This window comes from Carya illinoinensis, chromosome 7 (genome assembly GCF_018687715.1).
Source record: "Carya illinoinensis cultivar Pawnee chromosome 7, C.illinoinensisPawnee_v1, whole genome shotgun sequence".
NCBI classification, from domain to species: domain Eukaryota; kingdom Viridiplantae; phylum Streptophyta; class Magnoliopsida; order Fagales; family Juglandaceae; genus Carya; species Carya illinoinensis.
Window position 1 is genome coordinate 37,939,003 of NC_056758.1, and position 14,602 is coordinate 37,953,604.

Consider the following 14,602-nt stretch of genomic DNA (forward strand, 5'->3'; position numbering starts at 1 on the left):
TTTTTAGATCCATTGGGATTTGGAGTTTTTAATGGGAGGACTCCACATAAGATTTCTATATATATGGCTAGGTCCCCTCTCCTCTCCGTGTGTGTGTCTATTGACTTGCCCCATTGATAACTAATACTTTTGTGAGGAGAAGAATGGGAAGATTTGGCTACTAATATTATTTGTGAGATTTTAATATTATTTTCAAGATGGCTTTCGCAGGTATGATTTCTATATTTTATAATTTTTTTATCTATTAATATTCTTCTTTCTAGCATGTGTCTCTAGATTTTTACATTTGATATCAGAGCCGATCATGCTAGGATTAGAATCTTTCGTATAAATTATTCATCAGATATTATCAAAAAAAAAAAAACTGATTTTGGGAATTTTGTCATTTCGTTTGTTCCGAATCAATATTTTACGAAAGCAATATTATTTGTATATTACTTTGCTTTTTCGTGGGTTTTCAATTTTCATATTCAATTGAAAAGTCAAATGGTATCCACTACAAGATATATGATTTTTTGAGACAAAAAATTTTGTCTCAAAAAATGGAAATTTCGTCCCTAAAAGTTTTGGGAGACGAAAAAATTTCGTCTCTATTTTGTCTCAAAAAGGCTGTCTCAGAAAGTTTTCGGAGACGAAAATCAATTTTCGTCTCCGAAAAGTATTTTTAGGGACGAAATTGGGCGGAACCGGTCGAAACCGTTCGAACGCAAAATTTTTTCTGAGACAAAAAAATGTCGTCTCAGAATCAAGTTCGAACGAAAATATTTTTGTTCGAACGAACGCATGGATTGTATTTTCCGGTAAGTTCGAATAGGTATATTTTTGTTCGAATGGAAATTTTTTGGTTCGAATGGATATTGTTTTGTTCGAATGGAAATTTTTTTGTTCGAATGGATATGTTTTTGTTCGAATGTATGCATAAATGGTAATTTACCATTCGAACGGCATTGATCAAACAAAATGAAATTGATAATACAAATTGTAATCTATATACATCAAATTGTAATCTATATACATCAATTGTTCAAATGTTTACAAACATCATAAATATTAAAGGCAATTAAAAAAAACCAAATGAATTATGATTATGGTGGTAGTGGTGGTATAGGGTTTTGGGACATCATTAATTGAAATTGTTCAAACATTTTTTGGTTATTTAATTGTAGCCTTTCTTCTAATCTTGCTTCTAAATCTGCTGCTTGATCTAATCGGGTCAGCAACTCTTTTTCCTTCGATCTCAATCGTTCTATCTCAAGTGCAGCTTCCTCTAATCTTTTAGTCTTGTCGTCATTCGATCTGGTTTTAGAAGATGATGAAGATGTTGAGGATGGCTTCACGCAACGTCCTAAGCCCCTCAAATATCCAGAACGTGATCCAAGAACTTGAGAAAAGATTTGAGCATCGTTGACAGATGATTCATCAGATGGATCCGCAACAGTGTCTTTAAGAGATATCATCTTGTCCTGGAAAAAGAAAAACATTAAAATTAGTATATGTAACAAAAATATATTTAGACAATGAAATTAAATAAACTTAAACTTACATAATTTGCCTCTGCCTCAGGATTGCTCCAAACACCATCACGATTTTTATGTGCTTTAGCATACAATTGGGTCAGATCATAATCAGTAGGATTTTCTTCTTGCTGCAAAATGAAAATTAATATCATAATTTATATGAAAAAGTGTATATATTAAGATTTAATGGAGACAATACGAAAAAATAATATCATATTTTATTTAAAAGATATGCAGTGATAAAATACCTTGTTCTGGCTCTGGTGATGTTGGCCCACCATTGTTGACAGGTGAATCACACGGGAGTTAGTAAGTGGTGGGGATGGCTCACGTGTTCTTTTGCGTTTAGGAGGCATTTCTGTTTGAAATTATAATAAATGTATAAAATGAAGTCTTAATCTATTTAATTAGACTACTTAAATATTTTTAATTATACATTATAATTCTTTAATTAAATATTATATAAGTATATTCCATCATGTTAATCATCTTAATTAGAGTACTTAAATATTTTTAAATATTTAGTTATAATTTTTTAATTAATTATTTTATAATTATATTTTAACTAATTAATATTTTAAAATTTCGTCTCAGAATCATATATTTTAATTATATTTTATTAGAGTACATAAATATTTTCAATAATTCATTATAATTATTTAATTAAATATTTTATAAGAGTATTTAGAGTATTAATCTATTTAATTAGAGCATTTAAATATTTTCAAATATTTAATTATAATTTTTAATTAATTATTTTATAATTATATTTTAACTAATTAACATATTAATCTATTTAATTATAGTACTTAAATATTTACAATTATACATTATAATTACATTTTATAATTACATTATAAATATCTACGTAATTGGTACTGTTCGAACAAACACTCAAACTGTTCGAACGAAATTCTGGTCAAGTTAGATTCCGTTCGAACGGAGAAAATTCAATTCGAACGGTATTCAGAGTGTTCGAATGGGACCAAGCCAGAAACCATTCACGAAACATAGCAAAAAACTGAACCACAAAACACAATTTTCCCATACACTACAGCATATTTCAATATAATATATTGAAAACTAAATTATTATCCCTAAATATGATTATTAAATAACTTAGAAAACTATAAAAACTTACCTCTAATTTTTGCAATCTAATAAAAATATTAATCCACAATACCTATATGTATAAAACACATTAAACCGTTGTTCTATCCCAACAAATAAATGCAGCAAATATCAAGATACTTGTAAAAGAAAATCGGAATGAAAAATAACAAAAAAAATACATATTACCTCTTGTTCTTGTCTTTTCTCCCTCAAGAATCTCTTTTCTCTCACTTCTTTAAGCTCTCTCTCTATACAACACTCTCTCAAAGCCTCTGTCGCTCTCTCTCCTTCTCTCAAACTTCAATCCGAGTGAAAATGAAGTGAAATGATCGGTTTAATAATATGTGAATTTACGTTCGAACGGATTTTTTAGCAGTTCGAACGCGAAAATTCAAAAAGACCGCTAATTTTTCCCACAATATTTTCCCGTTCGAACTAATAATATAAGCGTTCGAACAAAAAAATAGAATATTCTCCAGCATATACCGATAATTTGGCGCGAATTTTCCCTCCAAACAAAAACAATTCGTTCGAACATACTTTATCTTTGTTCGAACTATTTTATATTCGTTCGAATATATAATTCTAGAAATATATAAATATACACATAATATTTTCAATATTATTATTAGTATTTGTAAAAAATATATACACTATATAATACTAAGTGTCACTAATAGCATAATACTAAGTTTCTTACCAATCTATAATATTAAATATTACTAATAGTATAATATTTTATTTAGTATCACTTATAGTGTTATACTTATAATTAGTATCACTATAAGTATAATACTAAGTATCACTAATAGTATAATACTAAGTGATATTATAGTATAGATAGCATAAATATATGAAAATTAATAGTACTATAATACTTTATTATATATTTTAAGTACTTGGTTTATTACTAATATACAAACTAAATATATTAGATATATGTATTTTGTACTTATATTTAATGCAATGTTTTACTATATACTTAGTATATTACTTTATAATGCAATGCTTTACACAATACTATTTTATACTCATCTAATGCATAATATATATACTAGTTACTTACAATATATATAAGTAACTAATTAAATACTCTATACTATATAATATAGATATCTAATATATATTATATATATATACTATATTATATATACTAGTCCAGAAATTTTTTATTAGTACTAATATTAGTATTATATACTAGTATTAGTAATATAAAACGTATTGTTTTACCTCTTGTGCTTATATTTTTTTTTATGAATTATTATATAATTCATTCGAACTTATACCCTTTTCGTTCGAACTTATACCCTTTCCGTTCGAACTTATACCATTTCCGTTTGAACGAAATTATGTTATATATGCCGCGATACAGTTTCTTCTCCGATCCCATTTTGTTGTTTTGGGACCAAATGACACAAAAATAATCGGTAGAAATGATGGGGCTTTACTCCTAAATCATTTCTACCAATTAAAATCTTGGATTATGGTGAAAAACTAGTTTGTAGATTCGGGACTGAGTCGACTCAACCATATCTGTTTGGCTTAGTTCCGTTCGAATGAGCCTAAATTCCATTCGAATGAAATTCAAGACCATTCGAATGGAATTTATTGTCATTCGAATGGACTTTAACGTCATTCAAATGAAATTTTCGGCCATTCGAATTGAATTTTAATCATTCGAACTAAAGATAATATTTGGCAGCCCTTATTGTTATTTATATTGAGGGACTTCATTTAGCCAATCATGGAAAAGTTAAAGGACCTGGAAGGATACTTACATACCTTACATGAAGATTTTGATTTACTTAATAAATAGATATTGTTAGTTATTATTTTACTATTTTTATGTTGTATAGAACGTCTAACTCTTTTTAGGATGTAATTAATGTATGGTTTTTATTTTTAGTGTTTGCTAGCCTCTTTATTATTAATTATATTTTATTCTCATTACTCTTAAAGTTCACGATAATTAAAAAAATGACAATATCTTTAAAATAATATTTATTTAATTAAAATATTTTTAAATTAATTACATAAAATTAATTTATGAATTCGTAAATATTTTAATTCATTGTAAATCATAATATATGATATATAGACATTTTTATTTACTTTGAAAATGATAAAAAATTAATATAAAAAATATGTATTATTACAATTTTAACAATATATCTTTTCAACTAAATAATACCGTTCGAACAAAGTAATACTCATTCGAACCAATTATTTTGCATTCGAATAGATTAATTATCTGTTCGAATTAAATTTTATTAGTTCGAACGGTTTATATTTTTGGAGACGATCTAATTCGTCCCAAAATCTCCGGTTCGAACTAATATGTATTAGTTCGAACGGATTTATAAGGTACTCCATATTTTGAGACGAAATTTAAATTTCGTCTCTGAAAAGTATTTTTAGGGACGAAATTTATTTCGTCCCTAACAAATTTCGTCTCTAAAAATTAAATTTCTTGTAGTGATCACAATTATTCTTCTCGGCACCAATTTACCATTTACTTCTTGTTGCTTCTTCTCCTCCTTTTTCTTATTACTCCTGTCGCTGTTATTATTGTTGTTATTTTTTTTTTTTTAAATCAACTAAGGTTATACCGATTACATTTGATTTGTAAATTCATTTTTTTTTAAAAGTTGATACCCATTATTTTAAAACACTATATATGTGTTTTTTGGATATTTAATATTATTTCCCCTAAATTAATTTTATTTTATTTATCCAAGAATTGCAAGAAATTGAAAAAAATCCATTTAAAAACCCATTAACCCGAATTTTCGACCCACGACCCGATTATGAACCGACTGGAGATAGAAGATGAATTCTCCTCCAACCTTAACAACGCCCACTTGCACCAAGCGGCGCATGAGGACCCATAAACAGTTTTTTCTACTCGTTTCTTTTTCCAGTTTTCATTCACTTGCCCTATTAAATTTTTCTATATTTTTTTTAAAAACTTTGTACGGACATAATACACTCTTTTATAATTTAGAGCATTATTTACACGTTTTTCGAGGGGCTACGGTATACTGAAAATTGTGATAAATTTTCTTGTGAATGTTCAATGCCTTATAAGATCTATGCATATGTGTACTCTCTCTAAGCATGTATGTGGATGCATGCTAATTTTGTAACTTATTATAAACATTCTTTTGTAAATATATACTTTTCAAGTTCATATTTAATTTTAGATATATCTACTGTCTTATATGCTTGATCTTTTTATATTGCTTTTGTCTATCAGTCACATTTGAATTCTGACTTTGATTATGTCAAGATGATGCTTATGATTATCATTTTGTGATTGAATTTTTATGGGCATTATGATTATCCTTGTTTTCTCATTAAGAGAAATCTTTTGAAATTTTTGTGGGTGGTAGCCGACAAAGTGGTACATTCATTGATATTTATTAAAAAAAAAGATATTTTTGTTTTCTAATTTATTGCACATAATATCTTGCCCAAAGGTGTTATTGTGTGTGATATTTTAGAAAATTGTGAGAAGTAGTTAATGAGATTGCATTAGTCTAGAAATTTCCTTCTACCTAAAGGTGATGGTATTTCAAAAATTGATGTGATTTTATTAATTTGCTTCATGATATGTTTTAAGAGTACCTTATAACATGTTGTTAAGTTAGCCCAGAGGTGACTTTACAATGATGCACCAAGGCTCTTACCGATATGTTTTAAGAGTACCTTATAGTATGTTGTTTAGTCAGCCCAAAGGTGACTTTACAATGATACACCAAGGCTCTAATCGTAATGAAGCTCATATGGTTTTGAGCTTATTTCCGAGTTGTCTAATTAATAGTCCATATTAATTAAATAGATTTATTATCATTCATTTACTGCATGCTTTAGTTTTGGATGATATTTAAATAATATGTATTATTTCATGTTTCCACAGTTTTGAGTGCCTCCTCTATTTCAAGTCAGTTATCTGCTATTGAAATTTTGACTGGAAATAATTATGTGAGATGGAAAAGAGACGTAGAAATCGCACTTGATTTTTTGGGTTTGGATTTTGCCTTGCAAGAGCAGCCTTCAAAACCTACTGATAAGAGCACTGCTAAAAATGTGGTTGAGTATCGAAAGTGGGAAAGAGCTAACAGGCTTTGTTTAAAAAGCATCAAACATTCTATATCTGATTCCATTATGGGAGCTATTCCGGACAATGACAATGCTAAAAACTTTTTGGGTGCCATAGGATAAAGATTTGTTGAATCTGATAAAACTGAAACTGGAGACCTTACGGATAGACTGATGAGTATGAAATATGATAGTTCAAGTGGAGTTAGGGAATACATTATGAAAATTATACATATATCCTCTGAGCTAGAAGCCCTTAAAATTTCCATTGCAGAGCCTTTTATGGTTTATCATGTTCTCAATAGCCTCCTAGCTAGTTTAATCAGTTAAATGTTGCTTATAATGCTCAACGGGATAAATGAGATTTAAATGATTTAATTGTGGTATGTGCCCAAGAGGAGTATAGGATGCATTGTGAGGCTGTTGAAACTGTGCAATTGGCTTTTCAGCCACAACAAAACAAGGGGTCTTCTCATAATCATAAGCCTAAGTTTCAAAAAGGTAATAAGTGACATCGAAATGAGCACAATAAAAGATTTGGAGGTTAGACTTCTTGTCGTTCTAAAGAAATTATAATGAAAAATGATTAGTGTAAGTTTTATAAAGAGAAAGATCATTGGCAAAAAGATTGTTTTAAGTTTAAGGCCTGACTAGAGAAAAAAAAAATGTTGAAGAACTCGGCAGGTATCTCCTTGGCCTTAGTTTGTTTTGAGTCTTCTTTGGTTGATGTACCTTTAAATTCTTGTTGGATAGACTTAGGTACAAGTATTCATATTGTGAATTCGTTACAAGGGTTCGTAAGCAAAATGAGGCAAAGTGAGAATGAAGTGAGCTTGTGTATTGGGAATGGAGTTCATGTGAAGGTCGAGTTTATAGGAGTAGTAAAGTTATCTTTGGATTATGGTTTTTCTCTTATTTTGGAGAACACAGTTTTTGTACCGACAATGAGATGGAATTTGATTTTTATATCAAAACTTGATGATTCTGATTTTTCTTTTAAGTTTGGTAATGGAAAAGTTGAATTGTTTTATGATTCTTGCCTGGTTGGAAATGGTCTCTTATGTGATGGTTTATATAGAATGTCTTTGAATTCTTTTGGTGAAGTCTCTTGTGTTACCAATGTAGCGAAGAAAATGCCTTTAATTCGTTAATCATCTTCTATGTTGTGGCACAAGAGATTAGGACACATTTCAAAGGATAGAATGAAGAGATTGATAAAAGCTGAAATACTTCCCTCTCTAAATTTTTCAAATTTTAACAATTGTGTGGACTGTATAAAAGGAAAGTTGACTAAATCCACAATGAAGGGTTCTACTAGGGTGATAGTATTTTGGACTTAATACATACTGATATCAGTGGACCTTTACCTTCTACCATATGTGAAAATAAGTACTTCATAACTTTTATTGATGATTTCTCTCGATATAAATATGTTTATCTGATTACGATAAATCTTTTGCTCTTGAGAAATTTAAAATATTCAAAATAGAAGTAGAGAAACAATGTGAGAAAAATATTAAAGTTGTAAGATCTTGCTGTGGTGGTGAGTATTATGGGAAGTATGATGAATCTGGTCAAAATATGGGTGATTTTGTAAAATTTTTATAAGGATGTGGAATAGTGCCTCAATACACTATGCCTGGGACACCCGAGCAGAATGATGTTTCTGAAAGACGTAATCGAACTCTGAAGGATATGGTTAAGAGTATGATGAACAGAACAAATTTACCAAAATATCTATGGGGTGAAGCCTTGAAAACTGCCATGTACATTTTAAAAAGGGTTCCCAGTAAAACAGTTTCAAAAACTTATTTTGAATTGTGGACAGGCCGTAAGCCAGGTTTAGCTCATTTTAGAGTTTGGGAATGTCCAACTGAGGTTAGGATTTATAATCCTCTTGAAAAGAAATTAGATTCAAAATCTACCCCTAGTTATTTTGTTGGGTATTCTGATAGATCAAAAGGATATAAGTTCTATTGTCCTAACCGTGGTACCAGAATTGTTGAGTCTATTACTGCTAAATTTTTGGATAATGATGTTGGTGACAGTGGGAGTTTTGTATTGAAAGAAATTTTTATTGAACCAGATCCAGTTGTTGTTCCAATTCCTGTTATACAGGAAAGAGTTGTTTCTCAGCCGATTGAAATTGTTAGTGAAGAATCTGGGCAACAAAAAGAACTTCCAACAGTGATTGAGTTAGTTTCTGAGCCATAAGTGAGAAGATCGCAAAGGGAAAGAAGGTCTGCATTGCCTATTGATTACATTGTATATTTTTCAGAAAGTGATTTTAATATTGGGCATATAGTTGATCTTGTTACTTTTAAGCAAGTCTTGACATGTCCTGAGTCAGATAAATGGTTAAGTGCTATGGACGATGAAATGATTCCTATGGAGAATAATAGAGTTTGGAAACTTGTTGAACTTCCTCCAGATGCTAAGGCTATAGAAAACAAGTGGATTTTCAAAAGTAAACTAGACTCAAAAGGGAATGTTGAATGAAAGAAGGCAAGATTAGTTGCAAAAGGATTTACTCAACGAGAGGGCATGGACTATACTGAAACATTTTCACCAGTTTCATCCAAAGATTCTTTTAGAATTATCATGGCACTTGTGACACATTATGATTTGGAGATTCATCAAATGGATGTGACGACAGCATTTTTGAATGGAGATATTTATGAAGAGGTTTATATGAGACAACCTGAAGGTTTTATTGAGAAGGAAAAAGAAAACTTGGTATGTAAGTTAAATAAGTCCTTATATGGCCTGAAGTAAGCATCTCGACAGTGGTATTTGAAGTTTGATAAGATTGTAACTTCTCTCGATTTTGTTGAAAATAAAGTTGACCTGTGCATATATCGCAAAATCAGTGGGAGAAATTTTATTTTTCTCATTCTATATGTTGATGATATTTTGCTTGCTAGCAGTAACTTGAGATTATTTTATGAAACAAAAAAAATGTTATTTGCTAATTTTGAAATGAAAGATCTTGGAGAAGCTTCTTTTGTGCTTGGCTTTGAAATTTGTTGTGATAGAGTTCGTGGTTTGTTGAGACTTTCTCAGAAAGCTTATATACTGAATGTACTATATAGGTTTGAAATGCAAAACTGTGCACCCGGTGATGTACCCATCATGAAAGGAGATAATTTTAACAAAACTCAATGTCCTAGAAATGAGCTGGAAAGGGAATCTATGAAGAATATTTCGTATGCTAGTGTTGTAGGGAGTTTGATGTATGCCCAAGTTTGCACTAGACTAGATATTGCCTATGCAGTCAGTGTTCTTAGTAGGTTTCAGTCAAATCCAGGGCAAGAGCATTGGAAAGTAGCTAAGAAAGTTATGAGATACTTGAAGAAGACTGAATGTTATTTGCTTACTTTCCAGCGTTCAAATCACCTTGAGGTGGTAGGCTACTCAGATTCTGATTTTGCTGGATGTCAAGATGAATTGAAATCAACCTCTGGTTATATTTTTATGTTAGCTGGGGGTGCTATTTCTTGCAAAAGTGTTAAGCAAACTCTAATGGCGTCTTCTACTATGCAAGCTGAATTTGTAGCATGTTATGCAGCTACTATCCAAACTGTTTGGTTAAGAAATTTTATTTCTGGATTGAATGTTGTTGATTCCATCTCGAGGCCTATTACTATTTGTTGTGATAATAATGCAGCAATGTTCTTTTCAAAGAATAATAAGAGCTCTAGTGGATCTAAGCACATTGACATCAAGTATTTGGTGGTCAAAGACAGAGTTAATGAAGGACAGATAAAGATAGAGCATATAAATACAGAGGTGATAATTGCAGATCCTTTGACTAAGGGACTTGCTTCTAAAATTTTTAAAACACATGTTGCTAATATGGGTATTGTGGAAACGTTTGATGTTTTTGGTTAGTGAGAGTTACTTATGTAAAAAGAACTACGTTTTAGCTTGATCCCTTCACGGGGTACGTAGGTAACCCATATGTTATTTGGGTACAACTTTTTTCAATAATAATATATATCTCCTCTATCCATAAACTATGTTTTGAGCATGCATGTGACTTATGTCTTTTATTATGATATTATTAAAATCTCGAGATACTATCGATAAAGACATAAGATGAGTGTCTTTTAGAGACACATGGCTTCATTTTGAAGTATTATGAGGATTGATATGAATTAGCACAGCTTTTGATCACATTGGTGCTAAGTTCATACTACATACTACCACATTTGGTCAGAGGATGGGGATCCATGTTGATGAGGATATTAGCATTTGTAACTATGGAGTGGTCTTACATCATTTAAGTGGTGTAACGACTTCCATGTTCGAAGTTGATATTCTTGTTGGATCGGATCGTGTTTTCTAAGGTGCTATTATTTGAGCTATTTTGTGTGGCCACCTGTGTTGTCTAACCTGAGAGTCTTTTTCAAAACAAGTGTTTATTTTATAACAATTAATATTCGCCCAAGTGGAAGAATGTTAGAATAATTTCAAATATGGGCTACTATTGATTGCATGCTTTATAAAAACGGGTTAGATATAAATAGCTCATAATGATACTTTGGTTAAACCCACTAAGTTAAGTGATCATTTTGGGATTTATTGCACCTTAGTAAAATAGGATTATATCCTATTTAAAATGTGGTTTATTGTATGTAGGCCTAGAAGTTCAAGGGTCTTATTCTTATTTTTTCTAGACCCATTGGGATTTGGAGTTTTTAATGGGAGGACTCCACATAAGACTTCTATATATATGGCTAGGTCCCCTCTCCTCTTGGTGTGTGTCTGTGTGTCTATTAGCTTGCCCCATTGATAGTTAATACTTTTGTAAGGAGAATGAGGGGAAGATTTGGCCACTAATATTATTTGTAGGATTTCAATATTGCTTTCAAGATGGCTTTCACAGGTATGATTTCTATATTTTATAATTTTTTTGTCTATTAAGATTCTTCTCTCTAGCATGTGTCTCTAGATTTTTATAGTTTATGCCATGCCTGAGCTTTTTGTTCATACCACAGGTGAGATACAGAAGGGCAGCGAAAGCATTGATGAGGCTAAACCCAGAGTACCTAAGAACACGCACACAAGAAGAAATTGATGAGATGGAGTGGGAGACCTTGGAGACAGCAATAACCATTTGGATTCAACACTTGGAAGTTGTAGTAAAAACCATGCTCGTCTCTTAAAAGAAACTGTGTAGTTGAGTTCTGGGAAAAATCATGGACGGCGTAGTTTGGCCAGAATGCTTCATTAAGATCGCTGACAAAATCATGGCAGTCTTCTTTCGGTTCGAGGAGGCCATAGCCAGGAGCAAAAAAGAGCCCTATAAGCTGTTCAAATTCTTGGACATGTTCGACTCTTTGGAAAAATTTAAACTCGAGTTCTCAAATACCTTCTACGGTGAAGTCGGGGCCAATATCTGTACGCAGTTATGAGAACTCACAAAGCTCCTTGTTCACACAAGAAGCAAAGTGTTTTGGGAATTTGGCCTCAAGATTGAAGGCAATTCGGATGGTCTTCCTCCACCACAAGACGGCTCAGTCCTGAAATTGGTCCGATACGCCATAAACTTCCTCAAATACCTGGCGACTGAAAATTACAGAGCACCCACGGGCATGGTTCTCCGTAGGGGTGAGTTCGGTCCGGTCCAGGGAGATTTTGTGGACTGGACCGGACCTATTCGGTCCAGGGTTTTCCCACCCTAGATCGGACCGAACTCCCTTAAGACCGGTCCGGTCGGTCCATTTGGTCCACAGTTGACTTTTTTTTTTTTATCTAATGACATTTTTTTAATACTTATGTAATTATATTGTAATATATTTAATATATATACATATAGTATACTATCATATATATATTAGTAATATGCTAATACTATTAGTCTATTAGTAATAATACTATAACTAATAACTATATGTAATAATAGTAATAGTGATAACTATATATGTAACTATATGTAATACTAATAACTAATAACTATACTAGTACTAATACTATAATTAATAACTATATGTAATGATAGTAATACTATATGTAATGCTATATTAAATAATAGTAATACTCTAATTACTAATACTCTATATAGTTATAGTGATTTAATACTAACATATTATATATTAAGCTAACTCTAGTAATACTATTATAAATTTACAAATATATGATATATTATAATTTATTCTATGACTTTTATAATATGTTAATACATTAATATATATACTAATACTATATATATATATATATATTTTTGATCGATTATACTAGTACTATATATTATAGTTAATAGTTATACATTAAAGAATATAGTAATACATTGATACTAAATATATATAGTTATAGACTTATAATGATTTAGTTATTATGAATTTATGATTAGTATAACTATATAATTGTATTAGTATTAGACTATTAGTAATTCAATTTGGCTATTTTATATTAGTAATATTAGTTATGTTGAATCAATTAGTTAGTATAACTATATTCTACATCATTAGTATTAATATAAATATTAGTATTAGTTATAACTAGATAGCCTATATTAGAATTGAGTTTTAGAGTATATAATAGACTAATAGTATTAGTACAACTATATAAGTATATTGTATAGCTATATATTAGTTTTAATTATAGTGATTAGTATAACTATATAATAGTAGACTATTAGTATAACTATATATTAGTATTAGTTATACTGTTATGGTGATTTAGTATATTATAATTTATATATTATATTTATACTATAACTCTTATAATATATTAATATATACTAGTACTATATATTATAGTTATATATTAAATAATATAATAATACATTTATACTAAATATATATAGTTATATTTCTAGTGATTTAGTTATTAACTTATTATGATTAGTATAACTATATAAATTATAATAGTATTAGACCATTAATATAGCTATATATTAGTAATATTAGTTATGGTAAATCAGTGCTTTAATATAACTATATAAGTATTAACTATAATGATTTTTATATATTCATTAAATATGAGTATAGTGATAATTAAATTATATTAATTAAAGTGATAAATATACTATATACTATATAGCTATACATAGTATTAATTATAGTGATTAGTATAACTATATAAATTATATAATAGTATATTAGTATTAATAGTAGACTATTAGTATAGGTCACTGTAGCTATCGTTGAAGTATTAGTTATAGTGATTTAGTATAACTAGATTAGTATAAATATAACTATAAGCTATATTAGATTATTAATATTTTTTTATACCATATATAATTATATAATTAATTATATACAACTATTATATAAATAATATATATTTTTTAAATTTATATTCGGCCCCGGACCGGGACCGGACCGAATCCTTTCGGGCCCTTAAAAATTGGACCGGACCGGACCGGTCCCAATTCGGTCCGGTCCGATCCAAACAGTACCGGTCCAGACCGTCCGATTCTCAGCCCTAGTTCTCCGAACAGAGCAAATATGGAAAGCTGGGATTCGGTCAAAACCCGAAATAGACGACGATTTACTCAAGTATGCCATTACCAACATCATGGATGCTCTTAAAAGAAAAGTCGAAAGCAAAAGGTCACGCTACAAGGACAACATTCTACCCCACATATTCGCTATAAACACGTACTGGTATATTTACATGAGGACCAGAAGCATCGAGCTGGGCCTACTTCTGGGAGAGCCATTTATTAGAGACACGTACAAGGCGATTTCTGAGGAATTGGCTTACATATATAAGAAGCAAGCGTGGGGGCCTCTCGTGAGGAGGTTGGATAGGGAAGATTTGAAGAGGGTGCAGAGCAAGGAGGCCATAGGAAGTTTAGCGAGACTAACAATGGAGAATTTTATGAAGGGTCTGGACGAGATTTCGTAAAGGGTCTTATAGCA

The 14,602-nt window shown here is 30.3% G+C and overlaps 1 protein-coding gene across 1 annotated transcript; it reads left to right on the forward strand.

Annotated features, from left to right (window-relative positions):
* The first annotated feature begins 197 nt into the window (after positions 1 to 197).
* Positions 198 to 6,854, forward strand: LOC122316391. The gene is made up of 2 exons (XM_043132913.1): positions 198 to 210; positions 6,550 to 6,854. Exons 1-2 carry the CDS (start codon positions 198 to 200, stop codon positions 6,852 to 6,854), a joined length of 318 nt encoding a protein of 105 aa, XP_042988847.1.
* Positions 6,855 to 14,602: the final 7,748 nt, after the last annotated feature.